This window comes from Aptenodytes patagonicus, chromosome 1 (assembly GCF_965638725.1).
Source record: "Aptenodytes patagonicus chromosome 1, bAptPat1.pri.cur, whole genome shotgun sequence".
Classification (NCBI taxonomy): domain Eukaryota; kingdom Metazoa; phylum Chordata; class Aves; order Sphenisciformes; family Spheniscidae; genus Aptenodytes; species Aptenodytes patagonicus.
The window spans coordinates 4,077,993-4,101,537 of record NC_134949.1 but is presented as its reverse complement, the minus strand read 5'-3'; the positions used below and the strand labels follow the sequence as shown (position 1 = coordinate 4,101,537).

General features: G+C 44.8%; 1 protein-coding gene across 1 annotated transcript in view; it reads left to right on the top strand.

Annotated features, from left to right (window-relative positions):
- The window catches only part of SFMBT2 (Scm like with four mbt domains 2), a 120,905-nt gene that overhangs the window by 13,927 nt on the left and 83,433 nt on the right, over positions 1-23,545 (top strand). Inside the window, exons 2-4 of the mRNA XM_076349015.1 lie at positions 68-237; positions 7,120-7,214; positions 10,637-10,877. Of these exons, the coding sequence (XP_076205130.1) occupies positions 132-237; positions 7,120-7,214; positions 10,637-10,877 (442 nt within the window). The 5' untranslated portion in view covers positions 68-131. The remainder of the gene's footprint in view (positions 1-67; positions 238-7,119; positions 7,215-10,636; positions 10,878-23,545) is intronic.

Sequence of the window (23,545 nt, the reverse complement as noted above, 5' to 3'; positions counted from 1 at the left end):
AAAGGCTGAGGGAATGGGTTGGTGTAGGTAGAACAAATCACTCATTATTTTTTTGTTTTTCTTTTAGCTTGTCCTCTAGGCACTCCCTGCTGCAGGATGAATTAGGAAGGCAAGGCCTTTTCCTCTGAACCATGGAGACAAGGGCGTCTTTCATCGCCACCATGCAAGAGACCCAGCATCTCTCCCCAGAGAAGGGTCAGAGCCCGGCCAACGGCAACAGGGAGCAGTTTGATTCAGGTGAGCTCTCCTTCACCCCCACGGGTTGTCTTCACTGTTACAGCCCTCTAACTGATCTACAGCCCTGGTAGAGGTGGGGACAGCCGTGTTGATAGGGGATCACTGGGAATGGTTGTACAGCTTGAAGGCCTTTTTTGAGTCTTACGGATTGGACTGTGTCCCATGGTTGATGAGTTGGGAAATTTGAGCTTTTCTTCTGGATCTCTTTTACAGTACATAGCAGCTGTTCAAAATTTAAACAAAAAGCAATGGAAAACCTTTCCCAGGACATCATATTGTGTTCTTCCAGTTTCCCCACCCTTTTTTATTTTGTTGAAGTTTTGTGGTTAAAGAGAGGAAATGAACATTCAGAAATTACAGCATTTCTCCTTTGTTTTGACCTTCACCCTCTCTTCCTTCCCAATTTATTTGAGTGCTTCAGGTGAGAGGGCTTCACAAACATTAGACCAGCCAGCGGAGGGCTGGTCGCATGTTGTCCTTGTGCTCAATGGTATGACTGGATGCTCTGTAATGCTCTGGAATGGGCATCTAAAGGTGAGGATTCACTGCACTAAATTTGGGCATCGTCATAGTAGATACAGAAAAATAAGTGCTAGCTTCTGGTGATTTCTGCTGGAATTAGGTGCTTTAATTTCCCATATCTAGCCTTAACAGGAGGAGACTGTATCTTATGGTGAAGTTGCACATTATGGCTAGACCCAATCTGTATTTTTTCTGATGCCAAAATGGAAGACCTCTCTTTATACGATCTTTTCTCTTGCACCACCTCTGCTGCCCATCACATCCTGGGCTGAGTCAATCAACTTGCTAACTCAGCAGAAAGGTAATCCAGAAAAAAAAAAAGGTGAATCATTTTCTGCCAGCTATGTGAGTTGTACTGGCTGGAGGAAGAGGGAGGGCCAGAGCACATGCTGGTGGGAATGGGACCTCTCCCAGTGGCACTGAATTGTTAATTTGGCTCAGCTATAACTTGTAACTTCATCCTTGCTTTGTATTTGCATGGGAGAGCTCAACTGATGAACTTGTGGAGAACAACACTGAGCTATCAGTCAGTTAATCTGTACGAAAGGGTTTGGTTTTGCATTGTGGTACTTGTGTTGATGCTCCTCATATGCTTGAATGCTTTTCCAGAACTCACTCACATTTCTGTAAGAGCTATTCTTGACAAAAGGATCCTGAGGTGCAAATGGCAGATAAGTCTATGCTTGCAGGTGGGCTTCCTAAAGGGCTGCCTAAAGTCTACTTCCATGGAAATAGGTGCCCTCACCAGTGATGAATCGTTGATTCAGCACTACTCGAATGCAACAGTAGCAGTGTTGGGGTGACTTCTTAAAAACTCTGCATTTCTCTCCAGTGGTGCTGTTTGTGCTTTATTGGTCAGTGCTGTGCTGAAGTCCTTTGCAAAGCTGTGTCTTTGGTCCGCTTTTCACTGTTTCTCCCTCAGCACCTCAGAAATCTGGCCACCCAGCCTTTGGTTTCTTTGCTTCTCATAGTGACTCAGTGATTTTCCTATTTCCCTGGACACCACCCATTGGAAAGCTGTGACCGGCCTTTGAATCTTTGCCACGGTCACTAATGAGTTGGGGGGGGGGGGGGAAGACTCACAGCAATGTAAGACCATGCCAGTTAAACTATGAGCTGTGGTCCTTGAGGTGACTTCGTAAGCTTTTTAGGGTGAGGATGGGCTGGTTTGCACAGCCCCATGTGCAATGCAACCATCTTCTACAACTTTTGCCATGAAAATAATAAACAAGGGTGGCACATTTGGCCTGCAGGTTGCAAGTGCCCGCCTGGGCAGCTCGTAGCAAGCAACTGCTTTATGCTTGTGCCATTGAGATGGAAATGCAGGTGGGCTTTCAAGAGGTCAGCAGGGGTAGGGGAAAAAGAGGGATGTCCTAAAAAAAATGTAGACTGTCTGTGTTGCACCGAAAATGTGTTTGAGATGTGGGGTAGTCCAGTTGGTCTTGCCATGATGCTTACAGGTTCAACTGGGCTCTTAAGCTCTGCGTGTTAGGTGGGACACAGAGAGGTGGAAACTCTCCTGTGCTGTGGGGTTGTTAGTCCAGCCAAAGTTTTGGGTTTTTTGCATGGTATACGCAGTGGTTCTGGTTGTTTCAGATGGCTTCAAAGGGAAGTTGGACATGCTTATGGAAGAAAGATGCAGCGTACTAACTGCTGCATAGTTACATAGAAACCTTCTTTGTCTCAAGGAAACGCCTGAACCAGAAATAGTTGCATGATAGGAACTTACCTGGGTTACAGGTAAGTTACCAACTTACACATGGTTGCCCTCATCTAATGGATGTCTCCAGGCATCCAGGAGGAGGCAAAGCATACAGGAAAGTACACTGGCTCTGTGAAGGGAAGGATGTATAGGTATGGAGGGGTTGTGATGAGAAACCTGGATTCATCCCACCTAAAGGAAGCAGGACATTCTTATGTTACCTTAGGTAAGAACATAAATATTGCCCTGGGTTCTCCCATAGACATGAAAGAGAAAGAGCCTCCCTTATATAGTGTGACTCAGAGATGACTACTGAGGGTCCTCTAGAGTTAAACATCTGAATCTGGAGCTGAGGTGTCTTAGAACACCTTACAAAACCTAGTCATCTGATGCTGCCTGTATCACCAGTGAAGAGAAAGAGACAGCTCCAGAAAGCAAGTCCATTTTAACACAGATGCTGGCTTGCCTTTGGGTTGAGTTGCCATCTGGAGCTGCCTGTTTCTCCCCACTGAGGATGAAGAAAGCTAACCCTGGCTGGAGCAGAGGGGATCATCTCAATCCTTGTTGCTCACGTGATGCAGACCCCCTCTCGAGGTGGGATTCATGTCCTCTCAGTCAGACATTTCCAGAGTGGACACCTGCAGCCTGATCTAGTCACCACTGGATCCATTTATATCCATGGGAGAGAGGTAGGAGCCTCTAGGATGAGATTCAGTTGGCCAACCATAGACATTGGTTTTGCAATGAGAAGAACTGGCCTGTGGTGCCTAAATTTCTTTGGGGATATGGATCTTGGTGACTCTCCCAAGGCCATGCCGGACGTTTATGATTGATCAGGTTCCTCCCCCCACCTCCCGCCTCGCTTGGTGTGTTAACTGCTAAGGCATTTCAGCTCTTCATTCACTCAAAAAGTCATGAATGTATCTATGTGCTATAAATAAGATGGCTAAGCAATTTGCCACAAATACGTTCTCCTTCAGTGAAGCCTGGGAAAAATCTGTGTGTCTGGAGCCACAGGTTTTGGGTCTTTTATCTCCTTTATTTCCCATAGCCAAACATCCCGGGAGGCTGTTAACAACTGGAACAGTTGCATTTTTATAGTGTCAATGCATGAGCACTTTAAAGCCATTGAGAGGCTCACAGATAATGACTTGTTGATTTTATTTGCCATCCTGGGCTTGTTTACACATCACTGTATTGTAGGCTAGCCAGCCTTGACTCTTTCATTAAGAAAGAGCACTGGGCCTAAGTACCAATAATTGGAAAGGGAGCTGATATGTAAAATAGGCCTAATGCCAAATTTGTCATCTCACGGGGCGCTCTGTGAAATGCTGGCACCTGGGGTTTTGCAGCTCTCCAGCAGAGTCAGGACTTTGTTCTTGGAGCGCGTGACTTGAGGAGCGATGAACAGATCGGCTTTGTGATAACCGCTTCTCAAGTGGGCAGAATCTTCCTTGTCATATATTAAGAGAGACTTTGCATTTCTTTATCTGCATTTTAAGCGGGGGATCTCCAGGCAATTGAGGGAGATCGGCAAGAGGTGTCCTCTTCTCCTCAGCAGTAGGGCTTTTCTGATGGATGAGGAGATTTGTGTACAGCCCCGTTATGTGTACGGATGGGGTTGGGTCCCTTGGGCTGGTCTCATCCCTGGGCCACGCTGTCTCTGCTCCGGATGCCCCCCTGCCAGATTTCTAGAAGGGAACAAAGTCCATAAAAAACATTTTGGAAACTTACAGTCACTTCAAAATCCTTTGTGATAAAACAAAGCAAAATAAAACACTGATACCGTGATAAATGAGTACTCTGACATTATTTTTACAGACCTTGTAAAAGTAATTTCCTGATAAAGTCTGCAGATAAAACACGGTAGAGGAGTCAGACTTGTGATGTGTCAGAGAGAAATGAATTGACAGGGAGGGAAGGCTGCAGCTCTCGTGCTGCTTCCCCCTGGGGTCTTAAAACCTCTCTATTTGGGTTTAGAAAGGAGTGATCTGGGTGATTTTTTTTTTTTTTTTTTTTAAACAGGTGCTGTTGTGAGTTTTGCTGGCCTGCATGTGAATGAACCTGCCAGTGGGGCTGTGGGAACGTTGGGGCCAGTGAGTTCTCTCTGTGTTGGCACGTGGCAGAGTAGGTCACGGGTAATACGATTATGAAGTATACAGGAGGACTTGTTGCATCCATCACTGGCATCTGTAATGCTGACATAATTAACGTGCTGTTGGCAAATTCTGGAGAAGATTTTGTCACCCTGGAAATATTGCTTCCTGCAAGGGCTGGAGGTTATATACTGAAGTGCCTAAAAATCCCTGCTTCCACTGCTCTGTGGAATGACTCCTTCCCATAAGACTACCGAGGAAGGCTGGAGAAAAGGAGATACCTGTCTGGACTCACCCAGCAGGTTAGAGCAAAAAGCAGTAATAAAAGCTGAGAATATACAGAGAGCATTGTGGGCTGAGGGAAGTGCCTCATGCTCTGAAGTAGCAGTATCTGAGCAGAAGAGAGGAGAGCCCAGGGCTGACCTGGAAATGTCCTGTCCATGTCAGATGTCCTGAGGTGAAGATGTCCTTGGGGTTGTTGAGCAGCCCATCCCAACACCACAGGCGCAGCTGGATGCAGAAGCAGGGAGCAACCAGGCAGAGGGGATGCACTTTTAGCTTTTCACCTTTTGCTTTTCACGTCAGATGTTGCTGACTTTTAGTGGGATGGGGATTGGTTGTACTCAGGGTAGAAAGTTGCTTAAGCATCGGAGTAATTTTAAGCCTGGGATGGATAACCATATCTGCCCATCTACTCGTGGACTACATCCTTTGAAATCTCTGGACCTGGCTCTTCTCTAAAACGTTAGCTCCACAGGGTTGCAGACATGAAGGCTGAAAAATTTACCTGATCATCGAAGTTGCCTGCCTGCATGGTATAGATGAAGGAAACTCTTAGCAATCTTTGCACCAAGCTCCTACCTTGTGGTTAAGCTGTGGCTTATCTTTCGGTCAAGAATGAACAAACCCCTCATTTTGGGTCAAATATCTCAAATAGATGCCTGGAGGTTTTTGCAATGATTGCAAGAAACAAAACAAGGCCCATCCCTTATTCTACATTGAATTTGTCTATTTTCAGGTTGTAATCTTGGAGTTGGGTTATTTCTTGTCTTGCTGAGTTGAAAAGTCACCTGGTAGCCACTTTATCATGGGAGTAAATGTTGATTTACATCTTCATATTTAAACAGGTTAATTGAGTTTAAGGCAAGGAGTCAGACCTTAGACTTGATGCAGCAGTGTGCAAAGTGTTTAACAGCGATGACAGCTCAGCGCTCCACTTTGAACTCCCAGGCAGATCTTTACCCTCCACCAGCTCTGTCTCAAAAACCCTCTCCTGATTCACTTTTTTTCCCCTCACCGATGTATGTCTGGCTCCGTAGGCAGCAAATAAAACCTGTGTCTTCCCCTTTTAATAATGAGAGATTCCCATTGCACAACATAATTTTCTGGTCCTGAAAACTGGAGACCTGTAGCAATAATTGCAATAAATTAACTCTGCCGTTTTCTTCATAAAACTGTCTGGGGAGGTTTCTTAATTCAGTTTGTCATGAGTCACTTTAATTACATCATGACCACACTGATGAATGTTTGGGCAGGTAAGGGTCTCGCAGAGTTTGCCTGATAAATGCTTATTGCAAAGAGCTCATTGCTAGACTGTAAATATTTTTGCTCTGGGGATGAAACTGGGTTTGCGAGATTGCTTGGGAACAGAATGAAAACAATCAGATTTGGCTGATTTTCTGTAAGTGAAAGAAGATTTATTTTTAATTATTGCTGTGTGTGTTTCAGCGATGGTTTGAGGCTTCAACTTTGCTCTACTCAGCGCAGTTATTAAAAAAAAAAAAAAAAAAGAGAGTAGTAATGTCAAGTCCTTCACTGTGGGGAAGGATCATCTGGGGCAATGGTGCGGATGGGGGAGGCATGGCGCAGAGCCCCAAATCTGAAATGGGGCAAGGACAAGTGCAGGGAGCAAGAAGGCAATAGTGGTCTGGTGAGGGGGGCTGGGGGATTTGGGGGAAAGCAGCTGTAGTCTTGGGGGAAGAGGGAGGCATGGGGGCCTTGGCTGAGATTTCTGGGTGAGGGGATGCTGAGAAAGGGTGGCAGGACCGAACGTGGGGCTCACCAGCCCCAAGGGTTGGGGTATTTGCTCTATGCAATGCTCAGCCAACAGAAGCAACTTCTAATATTATCACCAGGGCACTGCTGTAATTAACAGTGCTGGGTGACCCGATTTTGGGGCACAAACAAGGCCATTGCACCCTTGTAATAGCGGACAGGCATCCACCTCCCTTGCAGCGAGAGAGTCATCAAATACAAAATAAAAGAGCACAAGTGCCTGTTGCGGTATAACGGGTTTGTTCCCCCACTGCCGTGAAAGCAGAGTCATTTCTGGTTTCAAAGTGCTGGCTGCTAAAGTCCCAAAGTCTGCTGAAAGTGTAGTAAGAGTCGGTCAAACTAGATAAGCACAGATTTTTAAAACAAGCTTTTTGTTTTCCCTTGTGTTGATGTTTATACTGGTTGCTATTCTCGCCCTGAAGTCTTTGACACAACTTTTGCCTTCTTTGGCTGTGTTTTAAGCTGCTTTTCTTTGTTTTGTGTTTTGTTTTTTTTTCTTTTGGACAGATGAGGGCTCCAGCATTGAGGACGCAGACTTCAACTGGGACGAGTTCCTGGAGGAAACAGGAGCCAGCGCTGCTCCCCACACCTCCTTCAAACACGTATGTGCTTCGTCTGAGCTTTGCTGGCATTGCGTGCGTTCCCTCTTCTGGTTTTCAGGGGTCTCTGGAGAACTGAAGTGGGGTCTGACCATTCTGGGGAGAAATCGTCCCTCTGTGCATGCAGCAACGTGCATAGAAATGGCCCCCCAGCTGGCGTTAGTTGAACTTGGTGTGTTTGCATCATCTGCAATCATATCTCAGAGCGCTATGTCTATGCCACTGCCTTATCTTCTGCCTTGGGTTCAAATTTTCCATTTTTGAGGACTTATAGTGCTCTACTTTTACTTATAATGCACTTATTTTGTTCTCTTAATCCATTTTTCCTTCTCCCTATTTATTCATTGCGGTCCATCCCAACCCATAGAGATTCATCTCACAAGAGTGCCTTATTTCTCCAAAACTGTCCTCTTAACACATGGTTTACTGACTAGCAAGGTCACTCAGTACTAGAGCCCAGCATGGCCCATAGGAAACCATCTCTCAGCCTCCTGCCTGGAGATGCTGTCTCAGCAGCATGAGAACCAAGTAGTTGGGTACGTCATGCTTTTCCTGGGTGAACATGGCTCATATAGACAGCCATGGTAGTTACAGCATGGTCTGTGGCTCTGGTCTGCGTTAGTGCAAATAGCATTTGAAGTCTCTGATACCTTGACTGATGAAGAAGACCAGAGCATGCTTTGAAAAAAGAACTTGGTCTCCAAGCAGAGCCCATCACAGTCAACGATATTGTTGTCTGGGACCAGCTTCTCCATCTACCACCAGTTTTTTAACCTATTCTATCTATTTAGCTCCATGTGTGTGATGTCACATGAGGATATGGGACAGAAATTAAGCTGATGTATGAGTTCTTCATCACAGTCAAGGGCGTGCACGTGTGGCCACATGGGTGGACTTTTCCGGGACACCTTTGTCATTCAACCACAAGACTGTGCTGTCAAAGATGTTGGGGCTTAGTGGGAAGGTGTTGTGATGCCTTCATCTGAGTCAAGCCATGACAAATCATGGTGGTTCTCTGTCCTCAGCTGCAAGTCCCCTGAGGATGGTGCTGCTCATCCTCCCACCTGACCCATCAGAACCGTAGCCCGTTCTGCTACAGTTGCTCGTTGGTCGGCTTCTCTTCTCCCAGTTTCACTTGGTTGGTCTGCGTGCTCTGGAGGATGTGGATATCTTCAGCATGAAGAGAGGGGTTTTAGCTGTGATGCTTTGGGCTGCTTTACACTGAGTCTGTTTGGTGGCAGAGATGTTCTTTGGGAACGGTGTAGTTGTACTGCAGTGAGAAAACTTCCTGAAGAACCTGTTGCTACTTTAAGAGAAGTCTCTGTTTGGATGACTGCATTCACGCCATTAAACCACCTTTGTCTCCAGGTGGTTTCTTGGCTTGTTTTGAAGGGGTAAGGAGATGCAGTGATGAAAAGCCTCTCTTCCATCTACACCTGAAAAAAATAGTACAATCCTCCACCCCCTATTTTGCTTCCATTTTAACAACAGTAGAGTATTGCAGGATGAAGGACCGTAATTCTCTATACTGGAGAATTACAGGGCAATGATGAAGTTTTATTGTAGGGTATATCCTCAGTCCAGCAGCGGTCTGGAGAGAGCATTTTGTTCCAGGGTTCTGCTCTGGGCCCTGACCCAAATACCAGATCCAGGTGAAAGTTTTGTGCTTTATGAAGCCCTTAAGGATGTCTTTAAGTGTGTGGAGATGCCCGCCTCATCCTGCTGATTGCGGTGTCTCACAGCACCTCAATCCTGGGACTGTCGATGCAAGGCAAGTTAGTGCTGGGAAAAGTGCTTAGTGACTCTGCTTCACAATCTGGAACTCGATCCTCAAAAAAATTGGGTTGGCTAGGAACTTGAAAGCTGTCAGAGAAGATTATACTATCTGTCTGTTTGATTCCCCTCTTTTTGTGATTTCCAGTCCCAAGTCCCTTGCCTCCAGAATACCACTTTGGTCTTTACTTACAGTGAGCACAAGGAGGAAAAAATACATATGAACTTGTATCCTGCATTATTAATGAGGACCCTTAGCATCAGAAGAGCTAAGATCCTGTCTTACGACTAAGTACAGTAGTAATGTCACAGACCTTCTTCAATCTTAGATGATCTCCAGAGGTTCCTTCCAACCTCAACTATTCTGTGACTCCAGGCGTTGATGATGATGGAAGTGCCGGCACAAGTAAAGGCACGTGGAGTGTTGTAACCTGCAAATAGTAAATGGCTTTGGCTGGGCAGCCCTCATGTCATAAGCTGGAGTGGGATGAGTGAGGGAGTACTACTGACATCCCAGAGCAGCTCAGTGTTTTCTCTGCAATTTGGCACGCCAAGTCTGAGAAGTCCTCAGGTGGCCAAGCAGACCGTACTATATTTACCTTTGTGAGTAAAAGAGGCATTTTAACCTGTCATTTAAATGAGAAGTTAATCAGAGACAGGCTTAAACCAGACTTTATAATCTCTCTTGTTTCAGTAGGAGATAAGGTACTAAGAAACCTGTAAGAACCTGTCTTTAAGCATCTCATAGGGAGTAACAGGCTATGTTTTGGATGGTTTTCTGAAGAGAAAGCTGGCACCTGAACCAGTGAACCAGCATTCACCTGTTCTTTATCAACAGCAGCTAGAGACACCCCACTGTCCCTTGGAAGATACGTTACGATGTGCCCACAGAAAGCCCTAGTGTTTAACAGCAGTCCCTGCAGTGTCCTAGAAGAGATGCACTGGCATCTCCAGTGTCCTAAGGCAAGTTACATGTGACCTGTCCCTGGTGAGATAAATGGAATTGACATCTCTGTCAGATGACAGGACAGTGACCCAAACCATTTGCTTCTTTCAGCAATGGGTCATACCTTATTCACTAGGGTGCTGGGAGAGCGAATCAGTTGAGGCTTGAGCTGCTGGGGATGGATTTAGTGGAAATGCTTTCCTTGGTCTGCCTGGTACAGCATTCAGCCCTTGGTGCTTGTGAAGCCTCAAGAGGTGCTTCAGTGTTGTTATATGACTAATTATTATAGCTGGGCTTAACTCCTAGAGGTGCTTAGTACCTGCTTTTCTACCTTGCATGTGTCCTGTTCCTGTGCAGCGGGAAATGCAACCTCATTTGAGTTATACTGCCTTTCTCCCAGGCATTAGTGAGATTTATGATGTGAGGATGGGTACCAGTCCTCTCTTACATGTAGTGCACCTGAGGTTACCACTGCTGGAGGGCCTCTTTGGAGCATGTGGGACCTTGCATGATGGGGTATATGCCAGTGAAGTAGGAATGGTCCTGCCCAGACAGATTGTGAAGGAGGTGGCTGGATTAAGGAACACAATCAACTCATGTCCTATCTCAGAGCTGCTCTTTAAGGGCAGCATTATCTTGCTTACCTGGGGAGGGGGTCTTCCTGCAAAGAAGAAAAGGTAACACCATGCCTTTCTCATTTTGTAAGGTTGAAATCAGCCTTCAAAGCAGTTTCCAACCAGGAATGAAATTAGAAGTGGCCAACAAGAGCAATCCGGACACGTATTGGGTGGCTACAATCATTACAACATGTGGACAGCTCTTACTGCTTCGTTACTGTGGCTATGGAGATGACCGCAGGGCGGATTTCTGGTGTGACGTGATGACAGCAGATCTTCACCCCGTTGGCTGGTGTACACAGAATAACAAGGTCCTGATGCCTCCAGATGGTGAGTTCTGTGTGTCTTGTTAGGGTCATGCTCTAGTATTGGGCTGGTGGTTAATCTCCAGACTTCCAGTCGATCTGGAATGGGTACTCCAGATCCTCAACTGGTTTTGGGTGATGCAGTCAAGGTCAGGTCCGCACAGGTCAATGGGTAATTCCGTTTGCCAGTCAGCCTCTAGCAAAGGCGTTTTTGCCCAGGTTGGTAACAACAGAAGGCGCTTCTATAGGAAACTGTCTTAAAAAGGAAACTTACTGCTGAATTGTAAAGCTGTGATTTTCAGTTAGGGGAGAAAATTGTCCTGTTCTTGTAGGAAGGAAGGGTGAAATTCAGAGTGAGAATAAACTAAAATAAGCAAGGTCAGTTTGGGCGTAACCAAAACCAGAAGTTGGCTGTGCACTCTGGTTTTGCCCTGAAAGTTTAAAACCTTCCATTGCCAGATTCTTGCAGCTTTTAATACCCATGGTAGAGACACACGATTAAAGGTAGCAAAATTTGGTCATCGTAGGTTAGAACATGTCCTGATTATCAGCTCTTAGGTGCACAAAAGCTGAATGCAAGAGCTCTAGATTACTGAATGGCCCGTGTGGAACAGTTTGTTAATAATACAATTTGATACCCAGTGTGTAAGAAAAAATGGTGGTTTTTTGGCTGTGTACGGCAATGGAACAGCTGTGTATCCTTACCACTATGTAGCTCCAAGCAGAGGCATTCTTGTCACTGTTACTCATGCGTATTCCCGCCATATATCCCATTTATTCGGGATCAAGGGAAGAAGAGATGAATATTTAGCCTCCACCTTGCGCATGCGTTTAAGAAAAGTCTCATTTAAAGATTCTGCTGCCGAAGTTACTCTTTTACTTTCTGTTGCACGTGACCATCGAAAAAAGTCTATGTGCCATTTGTGTGCCATGTGTGATTTTCCTGGTGTAGGTGTTGCCTGACCTCCCACTGTGAGCTGTAGGCACAGTCTTTGAATTAGAGCTGACATTCTTGCCTTGTGTATGCCAAACTCTGAGCTAAACTTATATTTTTGTTCTGGTCTGTGTCTTTTGAATAAACAGAGGATTGATTGCCTAAAAAAAAAAAAAAATAATTCTTGAATACAAATATGGTTGAGAAATCTGTTGGTTTAGCACTCGTAAATGAAGCTGATGTGAGAGGGGTTAGGTATTTTATTTTATTGGTCTCTTAAACTACCTTTTAGTACGTGGATTATAATTAATGTTACCAGAAAGGTGTACAGTGCCGTAAACTAAATCTCAAAATGCCAGGGTCAAGGGGTAAGAGATCTTATCGACTGTCTTAATAGAAAATAACGATTGTTTTATAACCAGAGGCAACTGCTTTTCATGGAAATGTTGGAATCTGCTCTTTGGGTTGTGGTTACTCTGTGTGAATTGTCTTGCTTGAATGACTGCAAACGTGCAGTGCGTCATACCTCCTTTCTCCTCTGGCTGGGTGATGAACTGTATGCCAGGGTCTTAAATTTGGGCAACTGCCCTGTTTTGGTTTGGTTTTTTCCCCCTCCCATTCTCAGTGAATAAACTCTATTGAATATGTCTTAGTATAGTTTTCAGAAAGAATAAATCAAATGCACAGGTTGTAATTTCAAAAGAGATTTCAGCATATAAGAGCTTGAGTCGTATTTTGGAATGAGGCATCTAAAATGCCCGGGAGGATTTGAGCCTTCAGGACTTCTCTCACTTGGAAAAGGGAGAGGTCCTAAATGTGCTCATAAATCGCAGCGCTCCTCTGGGTGTTTGCCCGCAGGGTTCAGCCTGCAGTCAAAGGTGGCTTTCAAAGATCGTAGCTCCCGTTTGGGACACCACAAGGAGGAGGCTGGATTTTCAAGAGTGCCCCTCATCCGCTGTAGAGAACTGAGCTCTGACCAGCTCTTAAGGGTAGCTTGTGAGTACTAGACTTACTGTACGCGGATGTCTGGAGTTTGTCCTCTGCTTAATTGCTTGGCTGATCAGTGAATGTATCTTAACGAGCCAAACTTCATTGGAGTGCTCAGAGTTTTATCTGGTGAAGCCTGGAGGATCAGACTTTGCATTGGTTATAGAGAAAGTGATGTTCTCTGTGAACTCTGTGGAGGTTTTTTACCTTTGTAGCTTTGCACGCTATTTTGTTGTCAAACCTTTGGAAGAAACGAAAGCCAGCTTCAAATTGCATGGCCCCATTTTCGAAGGGCCTGATTCTGCACATCTTGATTACAGCGAGGATATCTGTTGGCAAGACCACGCAAACAGCATGGCCAGGGCCAGTTGTCTGTCATTAGGGTTTGATTTTAATCAGGAGCTGAAGGCTTTGGTTAAAAAGCAGATCTGCCAAGAAGAACTTGTTTAATGGGCAAAATACCAGCACTGGGACAGTGTTCTGTTTCTGCTTACGAATCAGATCGGACTGATCGGCACTCATCTTATAAATGCGATGCCAGACAATGGTACAGAGTGATAGGACGAAGAATTTCCTTAGATGGGAGAGAGATGCGAAAAAACGGGACGGTTCAGTTTAGCAAATCAATAGAGCTTGATTTAATGTTCAGCACACACAGAGCTTTTTAAGGGGCAGCTGCCAAATAATTATTGTTTATGATTCCAATAGAAGGAAGTCATTTAATTTACAGACTGTTACATGATTATTTATTGGGTGATGTTAGTATTGCATCATGGGGCCTGCGAGTATAATGTCAAGTCATGTTACGTCCTCCCATGACATTATAGAATCATAATGCACTAGAATAGGACTGAGGGCCAAATAGTTGAGTTTGCAATAAAATGTATTGGCTTATGAAAGGACAGTGTGAGTGCGTGCGTGCCTGTGAGCTTCACCCTCCACCCCCTCCTTCCCTGCAGGAAATCAAAGGAGTAAAATTGTAGTTACTTCAAGCTTTGCCATTAATTATATTTTTCTCATTACAAATCGGTGTGTAATTTGAATTGCAAACTCAACTATCCTGGCAGAATAGATCTGTTTACCATTCAAAGCAAAATGAAAATTATTTAAATTAGTTAATATAGAACTCATTTGAATGAATTGGATGTTTATTCATGAACTAGCTGAGGCAAGTGTGAAGCTGTCCTTATGGTCTGTAGCTTTGGCACTGATCAGCTCTAAAGTCACGTCCTGGGACAGAGATTTCTTTTTTATTGCATATTAACTGTGGTGTAGAGCAGTGGGTAGCTACTGCCTGATGTAGCTGAGTGTGAAATTTTCATCCTTTCTGACAAGGTCCCTCAGCAATTGTAAGTCAGATGAGGAAGAACAACCTGCTTCAAAGTTCATTGACAGTGGCAGGGCTGTGGTGGTAGAGTAGGATTTGTTTTCTGCACTATAGGGGTGGGATGTGACGCAGACTTTCCATCAGTTAGTTAAAATTTCCCCTTTATATTAGCCTGCATGGAAACAGGGACAGTCTTTATCCCCTCCGATGTCTTACCCAAGCACTGTCCTCCTACTCAGCACAGAGCCGATGCGGTTGTTTTTCAACATCCTCCATCCCTTGGGATGTTTTACCCATTAGGCATTAAAAATTGAAGTCTAACTAAACTTTCCCTTACTAGCAGTTCCTTTAACTGTGAAAGGAAAAGAGGTCTCTTGCCTCCTTTAGCCTGTTATTTCCATGTGCTGTTTTCCTTTGTTGATGACAGTTGGGTTCATGAACACATTTACCATCGGGTAGAAGAGCAACGTGGAGAACCTGACAAGCGTAGTAGCTAAATTATGCATTGTGAACCACGCAGAGAGCAGGAACGTCTTTTGATTGACACTTGGGCGTTTTTGTACAGATTGCAGATTTACAGCTGAGCCAACAGAGCCGAATCTCTCCTGGCACTATCTTAATGCATTCTGGGATGTGCTAAAGACACTGGACGACAAGATTATTGTGTACACTTGTAATTGCCACGGTGGTTCTGCTTTAATGTTATTGACAGATGGAAATTCAAATAGGGCATTTCTGTGTGCAGATCTGCGCAGTGAGCTTGAGTCTGCTTGCCGTGTAAACCAGAAGACGGAGGAGACTGGAGACGTAAAGAAATACAGCGGGGAGAGAACAAGGTCTATATTTTGATTTTACAATGAACTGGTACAGAAGGAAAACCTCTGAACACCATCTATGCTTGCATTTGGTGATCAAGATGATCAATCGTGCTGCGATTATGTGTAGGAAAGCAGCCTTTACTTCTGTGTTAGACCAATATATGGAGGATTAAAGCTGAAAAGTCTGGTCCTGGGGTGAAGTGAGTCCCTCTTGAGTGGTGCTGAGCTTCATCAGGTGAAATATACCATTAAGAGTGGTGGATGTAAAGCATTTTGCCTGCCCAGACGTTCTGTGAAGGCGAACATCCTCATTTGGTCACTATTTCAAATAGGTTTTTGTGTTTCACTCAGGTCAGGTTAACTTTTATCCTAGATCCAGGCCAAAGGAGGGGAATTTCACTCGGACTCAAAGTGCTGGTTCTGATTCTGGGCAGGGTATGGATGAAAAAGGAGATAAAACTTGTGCCACAGCAAAACCGGGTTGCCTTCAAATGGCAACTTCTTTTTTTTCTTTTTTTTTTACCATTATCTGAATCTATCACAGAGCCAAATTCTGCTGTTTGAGATCCCTGGTGTGAGGGAGGGGAGAAATGGATCTGGTTGGCCACGTCAAAACTTACGGCACGAGGACTCACCGGATTCTGCATAATCAAAAGGTGGTCGGCTGTGTTGCACAGCTGATTTGTGTGCAAGATGTCAGATAGATAAAGAGATATATGGAAGAAATGTTAACTTTGAGCCAATTTTTCCATTTTGTTAGTGCTCAGGTGAAACCATCGATGGATGTAGTGGTTAGAACAGACACTGGGGCCGGACTGCAGCAGAAGGTAGCGGGATTGAGAGAAAATGGGGCGCAGGGGATGGGAACAGGAGCAGTAAGGGGAGATGGTGAGACAGGAGCAAAGAGAAGAGCAAGCCTTGAGCAGTCACTTTCTGCTCGGGGTGTGGATTTGGTGTCATTCAAGACTCCCGAGGTGCACAGGAGGCTTTTTTGAGGGGCACAGCCTGGGGGTGGTGGTGGAGATGTGGCCCATACACTTGCCTTTCAGCATCATTCTCGGAGGTCACTTGCGTCCACAAAGCTTGTCCACAGGTTCTTCAGAGAGTGACACAGAGATAATGTTTCTGAAAATAGATGAAGGCCTCCAGAGCTTCTCTCGGAAAATGCGATCATGGATGGTGTTTTTTTTAACTGAAGTCAGCTTTCCCCTGGTAATCTCATCCCAGAGGAAATAAAACTTGAACTATGCCTGCGGGTCTGTGATAATAGTGCAGGTAGAGGGATCAAATGGGCGGGGTGGACTTCTCCTTTTATCTTTGTGAGGAGCTGGCTCGCCTCCACTGACTTATCTGAGATGAGTTTGCTTTTCCACTGGTATAATTGAGAGCAGATCTGGCCCCGGTTTAGCTCTTTCACTGAAGGCTCACCTGAAATATTACTTCCTAAGAGCTTCAGGCTGGAGAAAATCAGTAGGCATTCACTGAGCTTATGCTGTTTTACATCAGCTAAGAACTGGGCCCTCGAGCCAAGTAAAATGAAACTTGGAAATCTTCTTTGGCAGGTTGTACTGTCAAAGACTGTGGATATTTCTGAAGTAGTAAATAGACTTTTTATTTTATATCTTCTTTGCCCAATCCTCTTATTCCATCAAAACCAAGTTTAGACTGACCTAATGTAAATAGATTGCAGGATTTCTTTATTTTAAATACTGCAAATGAGTCCTAGTACAGTGTTTTATGTGTGCTTTTCAAGTCGACTTTAGCAGACTATTAATTATGCAGGGGTGACGTTAGCATAAATAACTAGTCAGCAAATAAATGTCAATTAAATATTCTATTAGCATAGTAGGCAGCTTTATGCATTGGCATAGAACATTTAGCAGATTATACTTAACAAGCATATAAAAAATAGCATTTTTTTCCTTGCTCTCATAACGATGGCAGAGGGGAGGAGAGGAGGGGAGGTAAAAATAATGCCAGCTTTGGCTGAAGAGCCGGGGGTGTTTGGGCTGAAATTTGCCCTAGTAGGAGCCATGTCAGTTGACTCTGATGCCTCTTGGGAGCTTGCAGCAGCTGGAAATCACTGGAGCATATCATGGCTCGGCGTCTCCCTGCCAGCCCCACGTAGCCCCTTGCAGACTCGCTCCCGAGAAGAACATACTTTCATTACAGCACCCACAGTAGCTTTTCCTTCCCTTCCTTGACATGACTCGGATCGCTCAGTCTGGGATGTGAAAATTCAAGAGTTGGCCCATTGCTTGTGTGGCGTCAGGATAATGTTGTCTTGATAGGGAAAATGGTCTTTTCACTGTTGTGTGCAACTGCAAATCTTTTGCATGTGCTGCTGGCTTTAGTTACTTTCAAAAGACTTAATATTGCCAAGTGAGGCCCTTTTGGGGTAAACAGAGTGCAACAGGCCCCCACGTGTCTTTTGGGAATGTAAGTAATTGTTGAGCTACTGTGCAAATGTGGCACAGCCTGGCCAGTGGGACAGGCTTTGCAAAATGTTTGAGTTGTAGACTTTATCAAATGCAGAGTTTTTGAGCATCTCCAGGTCTGCTGAGCTTGAGGTCAACCTTTTCTGTTTTGATTTTCCTTTTAGTATAATTTTTCAGGTCTAGAGGCATAGTTGCAGAGAACCTTGCAGGGATGAGATGCTGGCAGGTTTGTAAGGTGGACTCAGGAGTAAATGATTTATCCTGGTGCTTCTGTTGTGAAACTCAGACAAAGAAACACTGTGTGAGTGGGAAATGCAAGGTGTGCGCTGCTCTGGCTTTAGCTGGGACCGCTGTGAGTGATGGAGGCTATTGAGGGGAAAAATCAATGTTTGGTTAAACATAGGTCCTTTTGTTTCAAGTTTTTTGGGAGTGCGGTGGAGGTGGTCTTAGGGAACATACCTACCGCGAGGCTCCCAGCCTTGGCTCTGCAATGATCCCGTGGTTTAGGTACATGGCCATGGGGTACTGTCGGGCTCTCTGCTAAGGGGAAGGTTTCCCCTGGGGTGAAGCCTCATCAGCTGGGGTCACTCTTTGTGCTTCTCTGAGTTTTTGGTGGAACTGACTTAGAAAAGGTGTTTTTTCCCCTTCACAAAAACCATAAATGTGAAGCCTCTGCTTTGTTCTCATCGGTATTTTCCTTTGGAAAAAAAAATCATTCTTTTTCCCCTCAAAAATGTCAGGCCAGTTGTTTCTGGGATTAAATACCCAAAACGTTGTCTTGGGTTGCAGCAGTGCCTTATGGGATTCATGCATGGGTGCTGGTCCCTCCTTGCTCTTTTGCCTGGGTTAGACTTTCTCTCACGAGGGTCTGGTCTTTCCTTGTGGAGTCATCCTGTGATGTCTTCTCCTTGGTGCCCCACGAGGTGCTCTTGTGCCTGGGGAACCCAGCCCTTGCTGAGGATCAGGCATTTGAAAAACCAAAGCCATGCAAGATGATTTAGGTTTCCAGTAAAAAAAAAAAAAAAAACCAAAAAGCCCAAAGCTTGCACATGAAGTAGACTCTGTTCATTAAAAGCAAGAAAAGAACACACCTAATTCTCCAGTGAGAAGCTGTTTCAGCAGAAACATACCCAGCAAGCCTAGTTTCCAGGGGCAATGACATCTGCTTATGCTGTATTTATATTTATTTATTCTCACAAACAAATGGAGTAAGGGAAACGGGAGCAGGCCTGACCAGGCAGCCCGTGGTCCAACGAGGCAGGGATGCACGTAGTGACTGCAGCCACCAAAACTGCGTGGGGACCCTGCAGTGCACCTAAAGTGCCTGCTCAGCATCCATTTTGGGGTGCTTTTTTATTGCTCAGGATTATTTGGCCCGCGCTCAGATTAGGTATCAGTGCAATTTCTTAGAGAGGTGACAGTTTCACCAATGCAATTGTCCCCACGCAGTGGGGACAGGATTTTTTGCACACTTACGGGTGGAAAGTAATTTCATTTCTAAGTCTAACCTGTCCTCATTCCTGTACTGGACCGAGCTATATAGTCAGTATGGTAAAACAGTACTACATAGTTTTACAGCTAACGCTGAGGATAATGTAGCACTGTTCACGCTAGCGTGTTACTAACCCAACTTGGAGCATGGGTTTAATCTAAATTAATTTAGATTAATCTAAATTAATTGTTTAATTAAACAGCCAAGGAAGGGTTCAAGAAGGGGCATCACCAATGGAGTGAGGTTTGGTAACAGATGACTCGGACATACCGATAATGAAATGAACGCACTTTCCGACTGCTTTTCCCTTGCTTGGGTGGACTGTCTGTCCTGACTTTTATTTCCGTGTATCCCTACTGGTCGATGGTGCCTTCCTCCGTAAATGAATGATGTTGCCGTTCCCATGGCAGGAACACGGTGAAGCAGCAGTATGGTTTGCAGCACTGTAACGGTCCCTTTTGGGTGGTACAGGGAAGGCTGAACTATTTTAACTACAACTGTCCTGTTACGATTAAAGAAGCAGCACCTTGTGTACAAGCAACAGTGGAGCTGAGGATCAGGCTTATTGCAATGAAAACCGAAAGCCTAATCCTTTTATAAAAAGTCTGGAGGTGGGGGAAAGAAAAGCAGTGATTTTCGTGGACTTTGACAAGTTATAAATATATCCTGAGTGAAACCAATAGTGTGGAGCTTTATGAAATATTTAATGAATAAATATTTCATGCCCACATGGTGCTTCTTCAGTAACGCGTGCTGTCAGTAAAAAGCAATAAACAAAGAACCTCCTTCAGGGTTTGTTTGGGCTTTTAAATTAAACTAATTTAATCAACTTTTTCAGTCAAGCTTGATATTAGTTCATTTCTGTACACAGCACTGTACTCGGATCTGTTTGTTTTCTCCTGATACCTGTTCTCCTGTTTGGAAGATGCTTGAATATCAAAGAATGATTCATTTCATCCTGCCCCTATGGTGTGCATCTGGCTTTTCAAGGCAGAGAGAACAGTCTGACTTTCTCCTTATCCTACAGCTTGAGGAGCCAGCCATCCTCTACCATCACAGCCGTAGGTGTTACGGGACCCCAGCTGAGGTTTTCATTATCCAGCAGGGAGATCACTTGAGCACGTTGGTCATTTCTGAATGTAAGCAAGCAGGCATCTTTTGAGTTTTTGGAAGCTTTCAGCACCCAGTTTGCTGCTGCTTGAAGGATCAGAAGTAGCCAAAAGTGCTCTGGAGTCTGGTCCCACGTGGGCAGCGAGGCTTGCAGACTTCTGCACTAGTTTGCTGCACAAATTTATGAAGGGAGATTGAACTGCTCCTCCAGCTCAGGCTATTGGCAAAGCAGGGGCTCGGGTGCGCTAGTATCCTTGCTTTATGGTTCACGGTCACAACAAATGGCCAGGAGGAGATCAGGATATATATTAGCTCTGTGCTCCATGTCTTTGCAATACTTTAAAAAAAAAAAAAAAAATCCTCGGAGACCTGATTTTTCCTTGGGAACAGCAGGACTGTAGCCAATTGATTCTTTCATAGCTGGATCATGCAAGTGGAGAGCAAATAAGACACAGCAGGGAGGTAAAAGCAAGGGTGATCGGAGGGGTAGAGCTAACTTTGGGAAGGCATCTGTGGGTAGGGCTGCTAAATGAGCTGAGGATCTGCTCAAACTTGGACACTGATGCACCTTTGCATGGGGTGGCGGGGTCGGACACAAGTGCATGGAAAGGGGCATTTCTCAGCTTCTTTTCCCATACAAAGGAGTAAATGTTTGGTTTTTTGTTTGTCGTTCCCCCCCCCCCCCCCCAATCTGGCACCACTTGTTTCTCTACTAGGCAGCTTTGGGAATTGAAATTTATCCCTCTGGGCTGGATGGAGTACATCCCCATGAGGTTTGTGCCACATTATGGGCAGTAACAAAAAAAGAGGGGTTGTATCAGAAACTGAGGAAGCTTTGATTGTCCAAGCCCATGTAGACCTGTATTTTTTTATTTTTTTTTTTTTTTTTTTTAGCGTTAGGCAATATGTGAGATTATGTCTGTATAGATGAAAACCCAAGCCCTTTGCACAGCAAAAGGGTTCATCTTTTGCAAAGACTGATGGAGCAATACTCCTTGCAGTAGTGCTGAGCTGCGATAGTTGCCTGATCCAGCCCAAAGTGTTGGCAGAACCAATTTCTGCTATGGCTCCCGACCTCCTGCAAGGAAAGCACGTTTTGAATGGACTCAAGCTCCATTCAGGGTGCTCGAAGGGCTTAAGATGAGCAGTTGAGACCCCACGGCTTCACCTTCTGCTGCTCGCAATTCTGGTCACAGTCTGCAGGATAACACTGCAGCCGCTGCTGTGACTAAACCATTGGTTTTGGAGCTGACGTTTAGTACAAGTTGTGCTGGAGGAACAAAGATACGTGAGGAAAGGAGTAATTGCAGCGCGAGGCAGAGACTGTGAATGAGAAGCTGTATTTCCAAGGAAATACTGCAGGAAAAGGCTGTGAGCAGATATCAGTCTTTTCTGTGAGTAGAGATTTCCTGAGATTTCCTTGTTCTTTAGCAGCAGGTGAATTGGGGTGGATTTTTGGAAGGTGCCTTTGAGACCATTTCAGGTAGAATCTCCCTTTGATGATTGTTGCAAAAAAACCCCCTTCCATCCATTGCACAAACGAGCAAAATCCTCCTCTGAAGGCATTTAAGTGCCAAGGGATGGAAGGTTGTAAATTATTTTACAGTTAAAGACCCAATGAGGCCCCTAATAAAAATTTGGTTGAGAAAACAGTAAGTTTTAGAAGTACTGGCTCTGGGGCTCTGTGTTGAGCCACCATTTGACATCATCCAACTATTTGGCGCAAACCATGTGAATACAGAACGAAATGTATACCAGTTGAGATCTGTGACTTGGTGGGTGGTCACTGAGGAGCAATGTCCTTACTCGAGCAAAGACCCCTGAGCTGTGTGCCTCGGTCATGACAGTGGAGATCTCCACACCTTGAATATCCAGCAGTGCCTGTTTTGAGATGTTCTTCCACGCTCGCGGACCTCCTGAGGCATATGCTCTGATGCTGTGGAGCTAGAAAGCCCAGAAACCATAGAAAAATGGGAAGATTGACCCTGAAAGCATAGCAGTAGATGCAAACCACTCCGTGTTTGACATGGTCAACTTAACTAATGTCCAGCTGAGTGCGTTCTTTATAAAATGTTCTTTAAAAATAATAGTCGAGAGATTGTAAGTAGCCGTTCTTGGTAACTGCATATAATTTTCCTTCCCCAGTCTCGGGTAATTTCCCCCAGAGGAGTTTTGGAATGGAAATGCCATCTCAACTGTAAGACTAGGCCTAGATAGTTAATGTGGTGATATAATAAGTAAAACATCGACAGACTTAAATGACTGCCACTGGAGACATCTGTGGAGACTTAAAAAAACCCTACCATTCATATTCTAAGCTAGGCACAGTTTTGGATCTTTATATCGGAGGAGGAGGTGACTTTCTGTGCATTGCTGTAGGAGCTGGGAAGGTTCAATAGCACAAGGGACTTGATCCAGAGCGTGCTGAAGTTGACATACGTTTCTTCAGTGGACCTTTTTTGATCAGGTTGAAGATTAAATTATGGGTATTAGAGCTGAGCAGCCATGAGAGGATTTTCTGTGCTCTTTTAGGCCAAGGACAAGCCAATGTATCTAGTGTCATGTTTTCAGCAGAGCATTCCTTCGGATGCACCCAGGGGCACCTCAGATTTTGTTTGTGAGGAGCAGGAATATAGGGAGTTTGGGAAGCTGCTAGTGGCAGATGCAAGCACCAGCATGATCCCGAGCCAGCTGTGACTTGCACTTGATTTTTCCCTCATTACACATGATAATGTGGGCTCCCAGTCACCATCGAAGGGGCTTGCTTCCTGAAGCAGACCATATGCTCCTGGAGCCCGTGGAGGTAGCTGTTACGCAGTGCAGAGATTTAAGTGATGCTCCTATAAAGCATTTTCCTGATGACAATTAAAAATCAATTCCTCTAACCCAGATTCCAAATTCTGGGTCAGTTCTGGCCCTTTTGCATGACATTGGTCTGAATTCCCAAATGGTTTGTTTCTATGTCTGCGTGTGTGTGCTCTCATTCCTATTTGATTTTGATCACAAAAGAGGGGGAAAAAAAAAAACCACAAGCAAGCAAACAAGCTTAAGGACATGCTGAAACCCTTCCTGATTGATGGTTTATTTTGTGTTGTGAGGCAGAGCATCTACCTCCTGCGTTTGTAGCAAAAAAAGCTTTTTCCCACACTGTCGCTGTTGGGAATGGATGAAGAAATGAGGGGAGAGTCAGCATTTTCAGGTCATGGTGTAAAAATGCAGCTGCTTCCTCAAGTGCCGGAGTTGATCTAGAAGATGTATCCAGGGAAAACTTTGCCAAACTCAGGAAACCATCCTGCTATGTATTGTACAAGTTTTACTAAAGAGGCTGTGCCATGATGAGTGTAGAGCCTAAAGAGGCAAGAAGGAAATCCTGTAATTCTCCCACTCTAAGCAACCCTGGGAAGGTCACTGAGGAGTCCCTGGCCACGTGAGGCATCTACACCCTGGGCATTTGACTACTGAAGCTACCTCTTCAGTAGGGTCTTGCTTTATTTTAAGCCATTCTGCTGTTGTCCTTGAACTTGTCAGCCTGGACATCAGGAGGTGGCTCCATTTGGAAGCCCTCTTTCCTGTAGAACATCTACAAA